Source organism: Rhipicephalus sanguineus, chromosome 8 (genome assembly GCF_013339695.2).
Source record: "Rhipicephalus sanguineus isolate Rsan-2018 chromosome 8, BIME_Rsan_1.4, whole genome shotgun sequence".
NCBI classification, from domain to species: domain Eukaryota; kingdom Metazoa; phylum Arthropoda; class Arachnida; order Ixodida; family Ixodidae; genus Rhipicephalus; species Rhipicephalus sanguineus.
The window spans coordinates 78,421,626-78,443,931 of NC_051183.1; the positions used below are offsets into that span (position 1 = coordinate 78,421,626).

At 45.1% G+C, this 22,306-nt stretch overlaps 1 protein-coding gene across 2 annotated transcripts in view; it reads right to left on the reverse strand.

Annotated features, from left to right (window-relative positions):
• The window catches only part of LOC119402138 (DNA topoisomerase 3-beta-1), a 42,188-nt gene extending 21,675 nt beyond the window's left edge, over positions 1-20,513 (reverse strand). The window contains exons 1-10 of one of the 2 annotated variants that reach the window (XM_037669260.2): positions 20,202-20,513; positions 18,884-18,961; positions 17,940-18,062; positions 14,629-14,796; positions 12,511-12,645; positions 11,024-11,136; positions 9,023-9,223; positions 6,023-6,106; positions 4,306-4,426; positions 2,685-2,867 (exon numbers count right to left, since the gene is read on the reverse strand). In XM_037669260.2, coding sequence (XP_037525188.1) covers positions 2,685-2,867; positions 4,306-4,426; positions 6,023-6,106; positions 9,023-9,223; positions 11,024-11,136; positions 12,511-12,645; positions 14,629-14,796; positions 17,940-18,062; positions 18,884-18,961; positions 20,202-20,435 — 1,440 coding nt within the window. In that variant the 5' untranslated portion in view covers positions 20,436-20,513. The remainder of the gene's footprint in view (positions 1-2,684; positions 2,868-4,305; positions 4,427-6,022; positions 6,107-9,022; positions 9,224-11,023; positions 11,137-12,510; positions 12,646-14,628; positions 14,797-17,939; positions 18,063-18,883; positions 18,962-20,201) is intronic. The other variant, XM_037669259.2, reaches the window with a different exon arrangement.
• Between the last annotated feature and the right edge of the window lie 1,793 nt (positions 20,514-22,306).

The following is a 22,306-nucleotide window of genomic DNA, read 5'->3' on the forward strand; positions in this document are numbered from 1 at the left end:
TTATGGCACAGCATGCGGCCTGGAATTTACAATTAATTCTCAAAGTCCACTAGAAATCGCTCCCTTTTTTCTCGACAAATGATGCCACATGCCCCAAAGTCCATGGCCGTTGACTCATTTGAGCATCGTAAGTGGCATAGCTAGCGCGGCCGGTGCGGGATGCAGCCACGTGCCTGCGCACTCGCGATCACATCGAAAGTAAGCCGCACGTTCGAAGAAAAAACTAAAACAAAGTGCTCAAAGTCATGATGCACGCTCTGACGAAGGGACACATCTTCTTGCCCCCCTGTCATTATCCCCCCCCCCCCGGATAGCTTTCGGCGCAGTCACTGGTACGAAAGGAGAGAGAAAGCGCTTAAAGCGTGCGGCAAATGCCTGCTAACTCCACTCATACTTGGTGGATTCTTAAACTTTTTGCGGCAGTTGATTCGTGAGGCAGTAAGCTCTTTAATGAAGCCATTTGACGATTACTTAGGAAAAGTGTTGCAGAGCCCCTTTAAAGGGACAGTAAAGCTGAAACAATGAATCAGCTTAGCCTTATTAGTTGTACTCTGAGAACTCTACTGTCATTGATTTCAACATCATAGGTTAAAAAGTCAAGGTGATAGTATTGTTTTCAAATCTTGTGCCGAAACCTCCGCACAAGGATTTCAATGTTCTTTTTTCGTATTTTGGCGATATTCGCCCCATCAAATTTCCTGAAACTTGGTACATTAAGTGTCTGGCCCCCCTCAAAGGACAGTGTACTGAACTTTTACTGATTAGGAATTATGCAGACCCTAAAAGAGGCCGTGAAAGTTTATGACGTCACTGTGGTTGGTGCGGGAAGCTCAAGGTGGTGCCGCCACTCGCATTTTCTTTTTGCGCGCTTTCTCGCTTACCAAGCGTCTTCTCATGGCAAGCGTGGTGATTTTGGTATTCAGAAAGAGTAATTTACTAATACAGTGCAGTCCGCTTATAACGATACCACATATAACGATATATCGGTTATAACGATGGGTCGAGTTATGTGTGTCATTTTATGCATTAAGTCTATGAGGGAAAAAACCATATATAACGATATGTTATCGGCCGCATATCGGATATAACGATCAAAATTTGCCGCCTGGGCGGCATTTTCTGTGTATAATAATCGTTACATTTGCGTTTCCAAGTTCCCCTGAAACGAATGATGCCGAGACGGGGCGAAACGTTTACCTACGCGAGTTCGTATCTGCCGCCATTTCCGCGCTGCGTGCGCAGCCCGCCCGCGCAGCCCACGCGCCGAGTGCCATCGCGAGCTTGCGCAGCGCGCCACAAGATGGCGCTAGCCGCACATGTTGTGCCTCGCCACTCGCGCGTGGCCCACAATCACACCGAAAGGAGAGGGAGAAGATAAGAAAAATAGAGGCGAAAAGCAAGTTGGCGCGCCGCTGCGGCGTCCCAAAGAATTACGTCATGATTACGTCACCGACACCATCTTGTCGGCCCGCCTCCGTGCCGACAAAGCTGTGCGCCCCGCGCCGGCCGCGGAGGCCGCGCGCGCGCCGTGACGCTAGTTTTGAATTCCTAGGAAGTTCCGTTGTAGCACGAAGCGAGTGTTGAGCGCAGGCACCAGGCTGGCCGTGCAGGCAGGCTATGCTTGGCGGACACCTGCAAGTCTCCCGTTGTGGTTGGCGGGTCATTGTTCGCTCTTGAGACTTATCGGAGTGGTCGTTATGTCAGCCATGCTCCGCCGCCGCCATACAGGAGCCCGTCCTAGTCGCCGGCCTTCGTATGAAGTTTCGTGATGTTCCGTTACATGAAGCGAACTTTGGCCGGCATGTGCAGTTTTTGTGGTGTTTGTGTGTGCGCTCTTACCGCCGTGGTGGTTAACGGCACGCACCATTCGTACATCATGCAATGGCGCACGGATACTTCAAGACTGTTGAGATATTTAGGTGCGCCTAAAGCTTGACGCTCTCGTTGGAGCTTAAAATAAAACTTTGTTTTTGACATCCTGCTTTCTAGAACATCTATTCTTTAGTGCAAGTGGTAAATTCAAGATCGGAGCTACGAAGATACGTCCCGCGATGTTTTTTTTTTTTTTTCGGCAGTCCAGATATAGCGATCACCGGTTATAACGATCATATTTTTCGTTTTTCTCGATATCGTTATAAGTGGACTGCACTGTACGAGTGAAAATCGTTTTACTCTTTAGGGTCCCTTTAAATGCTTTCAAACATGGCAGTCTTTCTTTGCAATGTCATCTAGCATTATCTAAGTGTATCATAATCCAATGTACAGGTGGGGACCAACGGATCAAAGCACAATGTCTGAACAGGAATAAGTGCTTCAGACATGCTAGCCAACGTTTCGACAGGTGGACCTATAATTGTCAAAGTACCTTGTCATCCTTGGCATGTTAGTTTTGAAAGGGTTAGTCATGACTAATCCTTTCAAAACTAGCATGCCTATTCAAAGCCATATTTGTAATATCTGTCAAAAGTGCCTATGAGGCACTTTTGACAAATATGGCTCCATCTATCCAGTGTTAGCCACCTTGCCTGAGGAACTTATTCCAGTTCAGAAAATCTGTACAAAGAATATCAAAACAATAATGATCTTTATTGGGATACCCTCTGAAACTAGGCAGCAATAAATAGTCCACGCTTTCTGCAAATTCGTCCAAATGCAGCAGTGTCTGCCTGAATTCTGCACCGTACCTGTACAATGGGGACGATGGTCCCGGCCTTGAGCTGTGGCAGGGCCTCCTCGGGAGCAACTGCCTGCCACGACATGAACTTGGTGAAACCCGGGTTGATGACGCTCTTGCCCGTCAGGCTGAAGCACTCCTCGCCGACCGTGAATGATGCAGTGGTCTGCAAGTACTTCATGTCTTCGCTCACCTGAAGTCGACAGTGAAACAAACGAGAGCCAGAGGTTGGCCAATGAGAAGTCAGACTCTCAAATAGGTGTAATGGACCGATTGATTGATTGATTGACTAGGTTGGTTGATTGTGTCTATTCTCCCAAAGCAACAAAATAACTAAGAGGAGAGAGGCTGTGGTCGGGAAAGAGAGCGTTCAGAATTAATTTTCAATACATGGTGTTCTTGCACCAAAAACTTGCGAGGACGCTTGAGCTTCGCTTTTCAAGAGTAGAACACGGTAATGTATTCGGACTGTGTTCGTATCGCCTTTCCAATCGCTAACCTGGCTTCACTTCTCGGTCAACTCCTAAACTGTGCTACAAGGAAAGACAAAGTGCGGACGCACCTTCGGCTTTCGCTCACAACCAAAGACAACGCCGCCGGCCCCACCGACACCAGAATTTCTACAACACGAGCTCTTTAACGCTATCGCGTTAAAACATGAACCAAAAGTGCAGTACACAAGGGTTCTTATGCAATGCCCTCCCCCATCAACATGCAACCACTGAGGGTGTAAAGTAACGCTGAGCAGTGAAGCACAGTACTTGCCCAGGCATCGTAGCGGGTGTACAGACAGACATGTTCAGCAGCGTCGAGTTGTACAAAACAAACAGTACGGGCACACGAGATCGACAAGGCAAAGCCAAAACATTATCACTGCTAGCTCTCACTGCAGTCAACGCTACAATCTCTTGAAGCTTAGTATATGACGTGACAGCGTTATATGACCACATTCTGATCATTCAACACTATCCTGTCATCATGTCATACCTAGGTGTTTGGTGTCACCACCTTCTGGCGGTGCAAACAAACACCCATGTGCTTCACTAATGTTAGCTAACTCTCTGGTAACATTTTGTGCATGTAATTTGGTTGTACAGTCCAAGCTCCTTTAGCAATGCCTGAAGACGCAAGTGAAAGACTCTCCCATATTCCGAATCGCATCTGAAATTGATGCCATGACATCACTCGGTCAGGTAGCACCCGACGCGAACACGCCCAAGACGCTCACTGTGTTTTATTGGGCACGTTCATGAGTGTGTTACGACGCCAGGCACACAAGTCAAGTCACATTTCTGAATGTGGAGCTATTTGCATGATTATCATCAATATTTAACACTACACAATGACATCAAGCATTCAAGTCGTATTACTGAATACGAAAGTGTGTGTATGATTGCAAAATATAACAGCACGAGGGACGGGACTGAAGACACAAAAACCACAGGACGAGTGCTGTGGTTTTTGTGTCTTCAGTCCCGTCCCTCGTGCTGTTATATTTTGCAATGTCGCACCAACTTCCCCAGACAAAGTCTCTGCTGTGTGTATGATTATCTTCAACGATAATTAACACTATGATTTGTTATCATGTAGGGCTTATGGCAGGCGCGAATGAAGCCGGGAGCTGTACTGACCGTGGCTACAAAGTGCCTCGCGATGTAGTCGTACAGTTTCCACGCATCCCCGTCCAGTTCACTCCGCGATGCCTCCCTGGTGGGCGTTATCGGAGGGTGATCGCCGGCGTCGTGGCCCTTCCTGTAGTACACAATACGAAAAGAGAATTGAAGTACTATCAGACACATTCAGATTTAGCTTGCAAAGAAAATGGAAATCACTTAAATAGGCTGACTAGCAGTACATGAAGGTACAAGAACTAAGCAGGATGCTCAAAATAAACAGAAAACGCCAGTGCATACGATATTTTCTTCCGTGTTTTCTGGTTTCCACAGTTAGCATCTAGGAAACTTGCCCATGCATCTAAACCAAGAGCACAGAGGCACTTGGCACTTTCTCAGAAACCAAGAGAGTTTCTCCAAGGAATACCGCTGGTACAGAGGTCAACACGCTTTTCTACAGCGGCGTGCTCTGCACTGCACTAATGACATTTACCGATTATGCCTGCCTAAATTATAGCCTGGATGGCCGCTAAGGATGAATGCTCAAGAGCGGGCTACCTCAAACTACTTGTTATCGGTATACAGAGTGCCGGAGCGTGCAGTTTCAACGTTCTAGACATGTGTGTTGGCCTCTGTACCTTCGAATGATAGAAATCAAGTGCATTGAAAATATTAAGTTTGTCAGTTTGTTCTTTCAGAACACTGCGCTCCAGCTCGGAGGACTCTGAGGTGCTTTCACCTTCAACAGTTAACCATAGGAGCATGACTGAGATCTGGCAGTTCCAGTCACACGGATCCTCCAGTTTGAGTTGTTGGTAGGATGTTGGCCACGGTGGTTGTTTCATGCTTGTACATTTTGTTTCTTTGCAACGGAAGATGCGCCAACACGTTGTTCTCGAGATCGCTCTGATGAGCATTTGCACATTAGTCTCGGACGCCCTTTCACTGGCTCAGGTCAAGAGCAGACTCAACATTGTTACGATCTAAGCTGGAGCACAGTAGAAGGCAGGCCAAGGCACCATAAGAATGAAGACCATACCTGCCAACTTGGTGACCTCAAAATTGGGAAACTCTCAAAGCGAGACGGAGGAGGCGTGACAGAAGAAAAGTGGTGGCCATATTAGTCTACTCTTACTCAGGGCCACAACGATGTCATAAACGAATAATTGCGAGTAGTTTGTAGGCGTCAGAGACCATACTGGTACGTTGAGTGGTTGCAGCAGAAAACTAGATGCATGGACGAAGGAGAGAAACATGAAGACACTGCTGGACATGCTGGCATACATAATTATATGGCGCCTCCATGCATGTGTAATCTGCTGTGTCCCGTGACAGCTAGTTGACCCTCGCCAACCTTAGTATGCTTTTCCACATGACACCAGTGCACAGCGGCAAAAGTGACTTAAAAAAAGCATTCCGCACATGATGAGCTGACGTCCTTAGTTATTATTATTTTATTTTCACAGTGGTGCTAGCACTGCTTTTTGCGGTATTCATGGCCTTACCCATGCAAGTGGAAGAAATGTGCAAAATTCGGGAGTTTCCCGCGCGAATCAGGAGAGTTGGCACATATCGAAGACCCACAAACCAACGCAAAGAATATGAGACAGCAATCAGCCCGCCAACAAGCACACTAGCACGCGTACATGCATAGCACATGCAGCCTTGAACACAGTCACGTGAGCACACACACACGCACACACACACACACACACACACAAAGCAAAGTTCTCACTTTGGTTTATTGATTCCCTTGGAGAGGAGGTCTTGCACATCAGCGCTCAGGTCCGGCACCCTCTGGAGCTGGTGCAGTGTGCCCCTGGTGTAAAACAAGAGTCACATGCGTACCTTAACCAATAATCTTTCCTAACGACACACACGCGGTGCACTAACTCCTAACACTTCCACCACAACCACCGCTGTTGGTCAACTCACAAATGCACAACATGGCAAGGCCTACACGGGAGCTTAACATGTAGCACAGTGCTCATCGTGTGCGCTCCAACTCTAATTCTTTGTCTTTACGCACTGGACTAAGTGTATTAGTCTGCTGACTGACCCAGCCTTGAATCCTATCACCACAAAGGACTCCATTCATTGATCTACAGTAGAAGCTCATTATAACGAACTAATGGATATAACGAAGCAATCGTAATTCCCCTTGAAATTCCCATAGACGCCCATGTATTTAAAAACCTCGTTTTAACGAAGCTAAAATTTCCTCGCAATGGATATAACGAACCTTTTTTTTCCCCCACCGAGCATTTACTGATCATTTTGGGAGCCGGCAAGTCAATGTCTTACAGCGCGCGACGGTTCACGTCCCATCACGGATGCGGTAATTCAAAACTCGCGCCTCGCGCTCCCGAGGAGCCGCCTGCCAACACGCGCGAGGGTGTGCGTCTGCCTGCCTACCCTTTCCACTGAAACTCGTGGACCCACCCGCGTACGTCACCCGGCCTCCCCTCTCCCACGGAATTCGTGGACCCGCCCGCTCTCCTGTTGTGCGTGTGGACGGCGACGCGGCGACCGCGGGCCTTGTTGTTGCTTGTCGTTCGCTGCGTGTGCATCAGAACAGCGTCTCTCTCGGTTCCCGCCGCCAGACGGGAGATGGACGACGGCAATGGCAAACGAAAGCGCAAAACGATTACAATCGAGCAGAAGGCGGCTATGTTGAAAGCCGATGGGTCGGCGTCAAGAAGACAAAAGTTGCCCAAGATTTTGGCGTAGCGTTGAGTATGGTACCGCAAACGTGTAATCGACCGAATTCTACTCAATATAAGCATGAAGCGCGAGACTACAATCGACTTCTACATGGCGATCGAGATGCTACAGACTGCTTGGATGTCTGTAACAGCAAGCACGATCGCCAACTGCTTCCGGCATGCCTCATTTGGCGTCAACAGCGGCGGTGACAGCGAAGATATCGGTGCTCCCGCCAATGATGGTGCCGCGAATGACCAAGACCTGGCGTCGTGGGACGCTCTTCTTGACGCCGGAGTTGTGCCAGACTGCGACACCTAATGCAAGTACATCAGTGCCGATGCTGATGCGGTGACAACCGAAAAGCTGACAGAGGCTGAAATTGTGTGCGCGGTGACAGGGGTGGTGAATGACGACAGTGACGAATGTGTCGACGACAGCCCAGAGTTGGCGAACCTGATGTTCCGAAGTCCGCGCAAGCGCTGGATGCGGCAGACCTGCTGCGCCGCTTCTTCGGCGCTCACGATGACGGCGAGGACGGACTGGACATAGCGGCAGCGGCCGAAAAAGCCATCATCCGTCTGAGGAAGACACGGCAGAAGTCTACTAAAGACTTTTTTTCTGCTAAGTGAGCCACCAGCTGGTGTGCCGAGTTTGGCGTGAATGAAGTAGCAGTTCTTTGCTGTTCTTCTTTTTTTTCTTTTGCTAGTTTTTCTCCGGCGACGGCAGTTTTTCATTTGCGTGGCGGGCTGCTGTGAGATTTGCTGGTGAGTACATCCTCTCTTGCGTGCTAACTGTCGGTAGAAATGGATATTGACTATAACGAACTAATGGTTATAACGAAGTAATTACAACTCCCCCTTCAACTTCGTTATAACGAGGTTTTACTGTATTGCTTATCGGGCATTCATCTGTGTTACTCTTGCAGTCATTCATCAAGACGACATGAGGGAAACTGAGGGTACTTGATTTTTAATTGCAATGTTATTATACTACAATTGTTATTATCCTGGGCATAATGCAAAAGCACTGAAAAAGGGAGTTCTATCAACCTTATCAATGCATGCATCCACGGCATTATGTTTACAGTATCACGCTTCCATGCAAGAGGTCCTAGGTTCAATTCGTGTGGTATCCCCATTTTTTACTTCTTTAATTCATGTCATCTTCATATCTGTTTAATTATTCCTCTTTTATTACTTAAAGGGACACTAAAGAGCAAAACGATTTGTCTCATATTAGTAAAGTACTCTTTCACGATACCAAAAACACCACGCTTGCGGCGAGAAGACACTTAGTAAGCGACAAAACACGCAAAAACAAAGTGCGGGTGGCGACGCCACCTTGAAGTTTCTGCACCTATTCGCCGTGACGTCACATGTTTTGACGGCGCCTGCTAGGGACTACGTAGTACCTAATCGGTAAAAATGAAGTACATTGTTCTCTGAGGGGGCCATAGATTTTACATACCAAGTTTGGGGTAATTTTGTTGAGCCAATGGCGCCAAAATGCGATAAATACACTTTGCAACCTGTGACGTCACGCGGGGAGATTTCGGCGCTAAATTTAAAAATGAAACTCTGAACTTGATTTTCTCCTCTACTAATAATATACGATGGCAAAATTAACGACATTAGAGTTCTCAGAGCACAATTCATCGATCTAAACCAATTCATTGTTTCTCTTTAGTGCCCCTTTAAGGTGGCAATGTTATTACGGACAAATAGCTCCCACAAACTCTTCGCCAACAATGATGAAGCTTACATATTGAAACGGTTATTTTTGCTAGCTTTTCGTGGCGCCTGTTATTCATTGAAATTACGCTGGTCATGAGTGGCTCATTGAAACACACTGATATGGTGCGCTAAGGCCATACTTCGTCCTTCTGCCATAAATTACTAGCACTACATCATCATCATACTGCGAGTGCCAAATTAATCTTCGTTATCTTAGGCTTTCTACACTGTAAATAACGTCATAGTAAGTGCCTCTTGAGGTATCCCAAGACAAAGTAAGTTCAGCCTATGCCTACCTGAGATCAAAGTTTTCAGGATACTGGGTGGTCTCCGTTCGGGGGTAGCTGATGTAGCCTTGGGTGTAGAGACGCTCCGCGATCTGCATGGCATGGTGCGGACCCATACCCAGGCCAGAGCTGGCAATGCGCATCAGCTCGACCGTGTTGAGGGCCACGGGTCGAGGCTTGCTCTTCTCTTTCTGAGTGACATCCGTTATGCTACAAAGCAAAGTAAATAAAAAAAAAAAGATTCGCAGCAAACTTCAATTATATGAATTATTGTACACTGTCAAAGCCCATTGTAGCAAAGTCACATGTGACACTAAAAATTCAAAAATTCCTCGTAAGCGTACATTCGTAACACCGTGTTAAAGGCAGGACTGTTCTACATCTACTTCGCTATAACCGATAATTTCTTATCTGTGTATTCATTTTATTGAGGTTTCACTGTAGTATACTAGGACTGATGCAAAGCATTCTTTCCGTGAGAACAGCGCAGAATTAATTAGGAGACAAACTAGTTAACATTAATTTAAGCCTGCCTTGACCACTCTAAAGTCAGAATACCTGTGATACATGTGTCAGAACAACCATTGCTCAGCGATAAGGCACAGCAAGGGTTAGAGCAATGGGCAGTTTTCGACTTCATAATCATTTATGTCCTTGATGCCAAGCCTGCAGTGAGGTTACTAATCACTCAAGAAATACCAAAATTACATAAAGAGGTTAGATTACCAGTAGACATCACAGAAATATGTCTCCAAAGTCTAGCAATTACACCGCACTCCTTCAAAACATGCGTGTGTGATGAATGTATACTACAGTACTTACTAATCATTGCACAGGTACATCAACATTGTCTCTGTTTCATTAACACCTCCTTATATTGTAGGAACCCCTTTAAGGTCATATTTAGCAGAAAAATAATGAAAAATGGGTGGTCTAACGACGACTAAAAGTTTTGAATGATTTCAGTGCTGCATGCCAAATAAATGCTCCGCATTTAAAATTAACAAAATCCATCAAACGATTACTGTCAAAGCTGAGCAATAGCTGCCCAGTAGATCTTCTTAGATATGCTACTGGGAGACTTACTGCAAATTACTAATTATATGGATCTATATTTTGCGAATCATTACAGAATTCTTAACACTAAAATCTGCATCCTTGAGATACATGCCACATGACAGTGTTCCTGCAATTAGCCCGCTCTATGGAAAAGCAACAAAGCTGCATTGCATACTGACACCATTTAAGAGTTTGATAGAACCCACGTTTTCACTCAAAACCCGGAATGAGCAACATAAGGGCTCTCATGCTTTGTAAGACTACTGACGTATACGCAGGTGTATTTCTGTTAACTCATGCCACGATATACACTCAAACCTCGTTATAACGAACACGGATATAACGAATTATCGGTTATAACAAAGTAAATGAAGTATAAAGAGGTTTATTAGCGGCAGCGATACTCGACAATACAGCAACAGTCAATGCGGGGCCGACTCTCAGCGCGAGCTGCGTTCTCTTCGAAAAGAGCCGAAGAGGGCGACCCACTAGAAGGTGCTCGAGAGGACGACCCATTACCAAGTTCGAACGCTTCGCTACAGAAGAATAGTCTTGTCATAGCTACAGTGTTACAAATAAACGTTTATAACGAATTTTCGGATATAACGAAGTTATTTTCGTGGCAGATGCGACTTTGTTATAATGAGGTTTGAGTGTATCAAAAAAGGCCATCGCATCACTACTGTCGTATGTTCGCAATGCTCCTATTTCAAACGTACGACTTTGCATGCTGTCTTTTCTGCATCTACACTATCTGAAGCTAGGCTATTTATGTGGCTTAAATTCTTTTTTTTTTTGCCATTTAACGTTAGGAGGCCGTGGAGCACGGACACCATCACTCGCAGCACTGTCATGCTGCAGTCGATTCTTGGACGACGAGGCGTGAGCACGAATGGAATAGCGGATCCCACGTTGTAAATGTGAAGAAATAGAAACATGCAGATGCCTTACGTAGCTTCCTTGATGTTGGTGGTCTGCGAGAGAAACACCATGGCCACCTCCCGGTCAAATATCCTTCCCCGCTCCCAGTCCAGAGTCATGGTCTGCTCGTTAGTCAGTTTGACCTGCAGTCAAGGTTAGGCACCCGATGATCGCTTTTGGTCTGCTCTCAATTAAGGTTTAGTATGGCATGCAATAGTATCAAATAAAGAGCAAACTGACATGCTTGCGGTTATATCACGCTAGCTTTAAAGATGTGTAGTGGCTACAACTTTAGACGGCAGTGGCATTCCCTCTTCAAAGATGGATGCAGGCAAGCTTGCGCTACTAAGCGTGTGTTCTGGAATGATGTCACAAGACTTGCGGTCGGTGACACCACCACCAGAAAACCCCGCCAAGCACATGAGTAGGACTATTTCTTTAGTCGCAGAGGCAAATGGCTGCCGTCCTTTGGACGTCTGGGCAGGGCATGTATTGCCTTCTTATATTTTATCTGAATACGGCTGTGTTAACGGAGATATGATAGGCTCTTAGTAAATGAAAATCTCTTAAACAGAATTGCTGCTTAGATGGAACAAGGGCTTCTAATATGATTGCATCCATACTTCAATTTTCCACTCCTGTTCATTTCTCAGTAAATGGAACTCCTGTTGAACAGAACATATTCCCCCTGTCCCTTCAGGTTCTGTTTAAAGAGAGTCTACCGTACCACAGAAGGATGTCTCAATCATCTTTATAAAATTCTGTGCAACTGCCTAGCTAACCCCTTACTGCTTTATAACCAACTCCTTTTACCCACAACCCTCGCTGACTGGACCGAGTGGCCGCCAAATGACGAAAACGTCGGTGAGAATGTTCACGTCGCATTATTGATAAACTATCACTAAGAGCAGCTGACAAATGGACCCCCGGCTATTCCGAAGGGCATGAGAAATAATTTCGCCGTCTGATGTATGCTGAAGACTGACGACAATCAAAACTCTGATAGTTAATGCTCTAAGTGAATTGAAACAACGTTCAAATTTTTGGTTGGCTTGCGATGTTTTCGCTATATTTAAGAGCTGCTAAATTCAAACTGCTACATTCAGTCCGTTCTCTTAATTTAGAAATATTAGATGCCTCCGATTCTTTTAGTTGTAGATTTGTGCTCTTCATTTTAAAACAGCCAAACATCAAGCCAGTTGATCTTGAAAGTCAATCAAGGATTTCAAAGTCATGAGTAGAAAAAAAAAGCGATATGGCAGCTATGTACTTGATAATCTGCCGTTTCAGCTTTTCCTGATATGTTGCACGGAGCCATACCTATGCTTACATCTGGTCATTAAAACGTTTGATAATTCAAACAAAATTTAGGGGTGCCCACAAGTCAAAATTATTGAGAGCCTGCTGTAATCTGATCAGATTAGTAGCACACACTCGCAAGATTTTTTATTTTTTTCCCTTGAGGCCAGCTTAAAGATTGTGTAATAGAAAAACAAAAAAGAGTACACATAGTTCACCTGCACACTGAGGAACCAGTAAGGCTCGGGCTTGAATGATTGTATCTTGTCGTGTCGGTCAACGCAAAAGCCCAGCGTCGGTGTCTGGCACGGGCCGAACGACACACACGCGCTGTCCAAGTTTCCATACTTTCCCTGCAAGTAGGAATAATGCATCAGTGAATAAGTAGAGCATCATTCCATGCTGTGGCAATCATACATGCAAAACTGTGAACCTAGAAATTGGTAAAGTCATGGGGACACAGGCACAAACCTTTTGTGGCACACGTATGCACTTATTTATGATGACTTAATGTAAAATGCAGCACACAAGTAACAGCCAAGTTGAAATAAAATTACGTTCTACGATTTTAAATGCCAAAATCATGATATGATTATGCCATATCGGGGGACTCCAAATTAATTTTGATCACCTGGGATTCTTTAACATACTGCACTTAAATCTAAGTACTGGATGGGTGTTTTTGTAAGTTCACCAAAATGCTTCCACCAAGGCCAATAATTTAATTCACGTCCTCATGCTTAGCAGTACAACACCATAGCTGCTAAGCTACCATAGTGGGTAGCAGCCAACACGAAACAGCAGAGAATGACGCAGAACTTTTTAGGTGACACAGATTTTTCAAGCCCTTAGACACTGCTGATTTCACCTGCTTCAGGTTTGTCTCTCTATAAACTTTTTCAAAGCATGCACCTCTCTGATTTATGTGGTTAATGCCAGAAAGTTCAGGCTTTCTTTTCTGCATGCAAATTTTTTTTCTCACTATCTCGAGCTCGCTCACCTAGCAACGCTTTAAAAAATTTCGTGAACAGAGTACATTTTTGTCAAACTTAATGCAACAATGATAAGATCATGAAGTGAGCCTCAGATTCCTGGTCTTCGCAAGAAGGTTCAGAGAGACGGCACGTATGGCAGATTTTACTCTGAATTTCCCGATGAGTCAGCAAAACACCACGACAATTTTTTTTAAGTCAAGCAATGGCTTATCTGGAAGAAGAAATTCCGACAGTACAGATTGCACCATCCATCTTCAGTATTGGATGCAACGATTTGAGTTGTGAAAGCAACCTTCTAGGTAATCCTTTCGAAGGCACCACAGCCACGTTTGATTTAGAGGCATGTACAGGGATGGCCACACACTGGCATCATATAGTATCAATAGATGCATGTGGCACTGGCCACCAGTCCATGCACATTAACCCTTAGAGACGCTTTGTACACATTTGTGCACACAACATGTTTTTGCTAGTTGCATCGTCTAGTAGCTAAGAAAGAGCAAGATACATTGAACCTCCTGCGTAATAAATGCTTTCATTTAACTTCGTTTTTCTGTGTAATGCGGCATTTGACCACTTCGCTGAAGGCAATATCAATAATATCTGGGGTTTAACGTCCCAAAACCACGATATGATTATGAGAGACGCCGTAGTGGAGGGCTCCGGAAATTTCGACCACCTGGGGTTCTTTAACGTGCACCTAAATCTAAGTACACGGGCCTCAAACATTTTTGCCTCCATCGAAAATGCAGCCGCCGCGGCCGGGATTCGATCTCGCGACCTTCGGGTCAGCAGTCGAGCGCCATAACCACTAGACCACCGTGGCGGGGCGAAGGCAATATCATGTTCGAAGAGTCGTTCGACGTGCTGCTATCTGTCAGCCATGTCAAAAGTATCATTTTTCTTAGCTCATAATGAACGGAACTGGTAATGAAATAGCCCTATATTTCTAGCCTGAGGTTTGATTCTATTTGTGCAAAAACGGAACACGAATGGCATCGAGATAAATAGATATTTAATTACATTTAAATAAAGTTTAATTACCATAAAGTATCTAAATCGACGTATAATGACACTATTTTTGTTGCAATAGAATATTGAGTGCCTTGAAATAATTTTGCGCAAATTTGGCACATTTACAGATGGTTCTTCACAGGTCAAGTCTGAAAGGGTCAGCACAAAAATATAAACCAATGAATTACATTTCGTCACTGTTAGTCCAAGCCCAGATAACAATTGGCACGACGGAATGAAGCACATACGTTACTGCACTTAATACACCCACGAAGCGCTACCACTGTCTGCAGACCTTTCGAGCAGTAAGTACAGTAAGACGCTTACCTGAAAGTATTTAGTCTGGAAACGAGTGAACGCGCAGCCAATGCGGAGATCAAGCTCCTGTCTTGCGTCCACAGACCTCGCTTCATTCTCATTGGGTTCCACCAATTGATTCATGGCTGCCTTGATGTCCTTCTCGGTGATGGCACTGAACCGAGCTCGGAAAATGTACTGCAAAACAAACACACACGAGACTACAGTTGATGAGACATTCAAAGTGGCCTACAGCTCCACTCACAGCAATTTCAGTTAACCCCTTAAAGCTTTTAGGATCAGAGTTGCCAGTTCCACTCATAATAAGCAGATTTTGATTGGCTGTTGCTAGGGTTACGTCCAGACATAACTGTAGTCACCGCTATCGTTACGTCCAGACTAAAGTCCCTAGATTTTTCCCTGTTGAAGAGCAGGGAAAATCTAGGGACTCTAGTCATGTGGCTTTCCACAAACGTGAGTACATTATTTTCCTGTTGCTCAGTGAAGGCCCTCTGCGCCCTTCGGGCGCGGCAACCTAATCGTGGCTTCGCCCTCGCTTCGCGAGTGCGGCCATTTCGCTAACGCTCAATGGCCGGTTGGCAGGGTCACGGTCACGCGCTACTGGCCGCTATCGCGGCCACGCGCTGTTTAGCCCGCGCAGACTGCCCCTTCGGGGCAGGCGGAGGCGTACGTAACCCAAGAGCCGCGTCGCGCTTCTCTGGCAACTTCAGCAACACCTGAGAAAAAAAAAAAAAAAAAAAAAAAAAAAAAAAAAAAAAAAAACCAGCGGCAGCGCGATTCGAACCAACGTCCTCGCAGTTCCGAGCATGGCACGCTAGCCGCTGCGCCACTGAGGCCAATCGGTTCGGTAGGTCTAACGGGCTGTATTTGTATTGCCACGCTGGACGTAACTTTTAAGACTCGTTATTCTTACGTCCAGACGTAACTGCAACGGCTCGTACCGTTACGTCTAGACGTAACGCTAGACACTCCCATTTTGATTTCTTTCACCAAGCTGCTTGCAGAATTTTTGTTACACACAACCAATTGAACTGAAGTGAAGGTGACGTTAATTGTCTTTTTTTAACTGTAGTGTAGTACCGTATTTATTCGAATATAGGTCGACCTTTTTTTCCCAAAAATGTTGCCCATAATAAGCTATCGACCTATATTCGTGACCAAAGAATCTCGACCTATATTCGCGATCAAAGCGACCAAAAGCACCGCACCTATGGCGTTCAACTGCCGCGCCTGCTGTTCTTCAAGCAGTTCCTGCTACATACGCACATTATATACCATAAAATCTGGTATAAAAACCGTACCCGTTCGCCTTTTCCGACTAAGCAACTAAGAAAAAAAAAGTTATTTTTGCTACCGCCTTTTCAAAGCCCCCGCGAAATGCAGCCGCTCCGCCATGTTTGCGCTGGAACCCGTGATTTCCCTAGGTAGGCCGTGAAGTCCCTAGCCCCCTAGCCGTGCTGCCTGCCGACGCGCAGCCGCACTGGCACTGGCCTAAGGCCTCACTCTTTGTTTGTTGTTTGATCTGACGTGACGGTTCGCATTTGCAAATGCGCGGTTGCGACGGTGTCACGTCGGTAGAGCTACACAGCTGACTTCAAGCGTCAAGTGATACTTTTTGCCGAGAATTCCAGCAATTGTGCCGCTCAGCGTGAGTTCGACGTAAAAGTTGATTAGGGGTTGGCGGAAGCAGCGGGACCGACTGTTCGCGTGCAATGGATAGCGTCGTGCTTTTCGCGGCCCAGCAACTGGCAGGCATGACGCTCTTGAAAAAGAACTGAGGCTCCGGGCGTCAAGGAGGCCCTGCAGAAGGCCAACAGACCTGGTCGTCATACCGCTAGGTATGACGTCCCGGCTACATTAAGGACCGGGTGGCGAAGAGTTACAAAGAGTGGCTTGAAGGAGGATGCTGCAATGACACCGACGGGACGCCGCGAGAAGGGCTTCCCTCAATGAAGTTGCGACGTGGGTGAAGGACGCGCGGAAAGACTTGCCAGCGGAAATTATCGTGACTGGCTTTAAAAAGTGCTGCATTTCCAACGCAATCGATGGCAGCGAAGTCGACGTCATTTGGGATGCCGAGGATGCCTGCGAAGAATCCGACAACCTTCCTTGCACATCTGACGAACATGACACTCCCGGCAGCGACTAGGGCGCTAAGATAATTGTAAATAAAGGTGTGGTATGTTTCAATTTTCCTGTTTCTAAAAAAAAAGAAGCATGGGTCGACCTATTTTCGAATATTTTTTTTTATTTCTCGTAGAGTGCTATAAGTAGGGGTCGACCTATATTCGTGCCCGACCAATTTTCGAATAAATACGGTAACTGTGATGTAAATTGAGATGAATTAAAGTGGACAAAAAATCGCTCTTTCTATTGATGGGATCCAAGCCCACAACCTTCGAACCAAGCGTCTGATGCTCTACCAATCGAGCTTACTATGAAAGGCAATCGGAGACAAATTTTTCAGTCACTTGTCACATTTTTTGGGCTCACAAGCATATTTCCTGCAAATTTAGTCTAATTCCGTGCTCGTCGTGTTTGCCAATAGTGCATTTGTCAATGCCTTTGTGCATTGAAATCAAACATATGTTGGGGGAGTCGACAATTAACGCTATTCGCAGCAACAACAGCTTGATTTGGGCGAGTTGGTTCATGCTGAATATCATGGGTACAGCGCAACATCAGTAGGAAAAAAAAAAAAAAAACGACACACAGGAAACAGCGCGCTTTCCTGTGTGTCGTTTTTTTTTTCCTACTGATGTTGCGCTGTACCCACGATATTCAACGCTATTCATGCACTGGAAAACAAACGCGCAATGAACAGAGTGGACACTACCCTGGAGACAGCTGAAATGCTAATATGCGCTCTCCTTCATAGTTGCGCATATCTGTCACCATGCAAAATAATTAATGTTATTTTTTTACCTTCCCTCTGCATTTAAGCTACTTCTTTATTATAACTAAAAATATTTTCAAGACTTAAAAAATTTATTATACTACTGCTTCTTCTGGCCTTCTTTGCATAATTCATATGCTTTCTTTTTTTGACTTCTTTCGGAATTGCTATTTGCTAGTTAGCTTGGCAGCATCTGGCAACTCTGAGACCCACTTTGTGTATAGAACTTGCTTTTGGAAAAAGCAACAGATACTGAGCTTCTGGTGAATTCATTCCCATCCATACGAAATTCAGAGTAATTTAAAAAAAAGACTAATTCTCTCCTCATCTTTTTCATAAACATTCCCATTACCCCACATTCAAAGCATTATACAGACCGCTGGTTATACATCTATCATGCAGTTTTGGGCATTCGGGTGCGCACCTGTTGGTTGTATGAGGCGGGCTTCCGCAGGAAGGGCTTGACGATGTTGATGACTTCGAAGCAGATGTTTTCCCCTTCTTTGTCACAATCTAGCCACAGCACCAAGTAGTCGCACCCCTGTGCCTAAAACACGTCAAAGAAGAAACAATGTACAAAAGAAGGAAATTGATCGAAGGACCCATTTCTATTAGACAGAATCACAGTACATATTCATGAAGCCAAGGAAAGCATAGCGGACATTTTTTTTGTAGCTTTAACTGAAGTGAGGAACTTATGGTATACAAACCTACAGCCTCTGCAGGTGCGGAGGTTGCGGGTGTGTATCTCATCAGTGCCAATTTGTTTTTCCTTGCACTCTCATTTTCCTATATCCTTCAAAGGGGCACTAAACAACTTCTTAGAATGCAATGAACGAGAGTATTATTCTCTCCTGGCGTTTCTTGTCTGTTCATGAGACGTCATGAGGAAATAAGCTCTCGATTGGTCCATATACGAGAATATCGGTTGGGAATTGTCTCCTAGTGTGCTTTGCCACGTAGTCATATGGCCCTTCTGCCATGTCTCGCATGAATATTGTGCGCGATCCACTGATTTCACTTTGTTTTGTGCGTTTTCGACTGTGCAAGCAGAGATAACAGCATGTAGCCAAAAAGTGCGAAATCCTGATAGGCTAAACGCTTATTGCTGACATTGTCCACATGTTTTACGAAGAAATAAGGGGCGAGGAGGAAATAGCGTCTGTAGAAAGGGTAGCGAAGGCAAGAAAGAAACCAATCTCTTTTCTTTGAACTCGGAGTGGTTGAGGGGCCCTTTCATAAACCCACTTAAATTAAAAAGTAGAAATAAGGTCCCCTGTGCGATCCCTGATTTCAATTTCTAGTGGCCTCAGGCGGCTTTTTTGGTAAGCTTTTACGGGTTCTGATAGGAGATTTAGTTTGACTTACTTCTTTTTCAAGAAATCTTGGCAGCTGCAGTTTCGGGTTTGCTTCTTTCTTTTCCGTGGGTGCGTTGAAGAGTTCAGCCTTCAAAGGAACACAGAGCACACAAGTAAGGTATGCAATCAACAGAGTTCAGGTGCAATTTGTCATAGCACAACGAAGACACACTTTTCATCGCCAGTCAACATTTCTCTGCATTAAAATGGCAATTGTTCATGACTTGCATTGACAGCTGCATCAAATAAGCAGTAAACTAAGCACACTAAGTACAAATCGCTAAGCACACTAAAGTACAAACCGATATTAAACAAAGTAAGTGCAGATATTTTTCCATGAGATAGTGCACGACTGGAATATATTGTTGCAGCAATGGCACCTGTATTTGAGAACTTTAGTCACAAAATTTGTCTGTTTGGAACAAAAATTGTTTGCTTCAGATTGCATGGTGTAAGATTGTCACTTTCAGTTTATGCTTTTTAATGGTCTAATGAAATATTTTATTAATTAATCTATAATAATGATTCCTGGGTATCACATGCCATAAGCACAACATAATTATGAGGCAACCGTAGTGACGGGCTCCTGGATAACTTTTCACCACATCGACGCGCACTTAAAATCTAAATAAAAATTCTTGCATTTCGCCCCCACTGAAATGGGGCCACAGTCGCCGGGAATCGAACCCGCGTCCTCGAGCTTGGCAGCGCGGCACCTTACCCGTTAAGCTACTACGGCGAGTGTCATATATAGATGTATTTCTTTAATATCATAACTGTATATATTTCTGCATATGTATAATATTCCCCCTGCATTTCTAATGCTCATTATTGGGCAAATGCTGAAAGCGTGTAAATAAATAATTCGGACCGCTAGTTTCTATCTAGTAACTTGATTATCCGAATCAGCATCTTCAAGAGCTTTAAACGATTGAAATATACGATACACGCCGGCTCACTTCACCAAGCTCCCGTATTAGTCAATCGCGATTGAAAAATTCGATCCCGATCGACATCGCAAGAGCCCTTGTGACAGCTGTGTTTTATATTTCCACCTCTCGGAAGTATTTCCGGAGGTCACGGTGATACGTTCCTCAAAGAGAAAGAAGTCACACGAACTTGGCCCCAGACGGATGTTATCTTTATTTACAAATTCATTCATTCGCTCGCTAACTTTGTTCAGTGCAAGCATCGCATCGCGTAATCGCAACAGGTATGTACGACTCGATTAACCCAGCGTCGTGGGAAGTTTGTAGCGGTCTCCTTCTAAATTTTTATGGCGAGATCGAATAACGAGTGAGACAATGATAATGCTAGGCGTAACTCACGGGGTCCACTCGATCCCAGCTGTTGTATTTGCTGAGAAAGTCGGTGGTCATGACGTGACCGCACACCGATGTCATCTTGAAACGTGCCGGCTCGTTGTAGAACTTTCCGACGTACTCGTACACCGTGCAGGCGCTGCTTATGCCTTTTCTGGGCTTCATGTTGCCGTTGGACAGGATGGCCGCCAGCGACTGTGCCAGCGCCGGCTTCTCCGCTACCATGAGAACGGTCTTCATGGCGAATGACTGGTAAGCTCCCTTCGCTACCTTCGCGAACCAAGCCTTCACGAGAGCGACATCTTGGATTTGATGCGGATGAAGCAGTGTTTTTGAGACGCGCCGACAGGGGGCCAATGTATGTGTTACTAGGAAACATGTAGAGAGATGAATACGATAAGGTTGTTAAGATGGAGATATAAGTAGATTTGCTTGTTTGAAGTTCATGGAGGAAGAAAATTCGAACGTGAATGTGGTGAATGCATGGAGGATGGGTGAATGTCTGTGGGGGCCATTCTTAGTCGTTTCCGTGACTGCGTTTTGTGAAGCGGCTAGAAAGGTTTTTTTTTTTTTTTGCTGTCGTGAGCGGTCGGCGCTGGAAATGCCGGATCCACCCACCAGACGGCGCCGCCGCCCTCAGGCGCGCTTTGCAGGCGCGCGGCATGGAGGAATGGCGCGCGCGGCCACTCCGCGGTGGCGAGGCCAGTGGTTGGGTTGTTGCTTGAAATTAAACCATTAGGGGTGGTCTTCTTTTGTTTTAAAAAGTAACTGCTATCGCGAAACTCCCATCATAATATAAATACTGTTAATTTATCGTCACAATGGTCCCAGTCATGTCTATCCATACACATGAGTGGGGGCCACTCTTAAATGATTTTCACCACTACTAAATGATTTTGAGAATTATTATGGGCTACCACACGTCAGATGTAGACATAATTTACTGAGCTCGGTCTCTAGATCACAAATGTTGGTTCGCGATAGCTTAGGGAGAAAACCTTATGCTATGCCATCACAGACATAGAGTGTTGCAGTTATGGCGATTATTTTATATTTGCAGGTCTATGCAGATTCACTGAAATAACCATTTTACATGTCGTCCTCATTTGGAGACGTGACTTAGTTTTGCCATTTCTGTGCACTATAGTGCACAGAAATGTGCACCACAAACACTGAACGAATGGTAAATTAAGCATTCTTGTTGCACTGTGTTCCTATATATGACTTCTGGTTAAAATAGTTTGCTACACACGATGGGTTTGGTGAAGGCAGTGCTGTGTTTAGCGAAACGTTGGACGTGGGGTGGTTCTCTGGAATTTCAAGATTTTTTTCTTTTACTTTTCTAGGAATGCTCGCTGCCAGCAGACAACTGTTGCATGTAATTTGAGTAGGTCGTTCAATCCGGCTTACGAAGAAATAGATCATGGCTGACTATACAATAATTAAATAACTATTTATGTTTTTCTTTGTTAATTCGATTTTTTATGGCACAAAAGCAGCTGAGGCTATGCTGCGCCAGGCGCAATTAAAATAATTATTTACGCCGTTACAATTAATTGCAGCGTTGTTATTACAATTAATTGCGTATACGCTGTAATTTGTTCTAACACTTCCACTTGCTTTAAATTTAGTCTCCAGTACCCTGGCATCAAATTAATGAATTTCACGCATTTATAACGGTCGATCATAATGCGTGTGTCGCAAGGGGCCAAGACGTAATAATGACGAGGCAAGTTGCTCCTACAAGCAGAATATCGGGTTGAAACCTAGAGACGACAGCACGTCAAGATCGCTACCGCTTGTAGGATTACATTGATAATAGTGCACTCAAGGTCAGTTTTCAATTTCGCATGTGTATATTATACACACGCACCACGCATACAAACACACGCACGAAAATGCATAAAGGGTGGCTGACCCCCCCCCCCCCCCCTACGCCCACCCCTGAAAAAAAATCTTTAGCTACGCTCCTGCTCAAGGTAACCATGGTAGCATTGCTGCGGTAAAATCCGGCAGATACCGCGCGCTGTAGGAATCCGCGTAATGCGAAGCAGTCAGCGATGAGCTGCAAACACCGAATTGTTTGGCTTTGAGGCAAATCAATGACATTC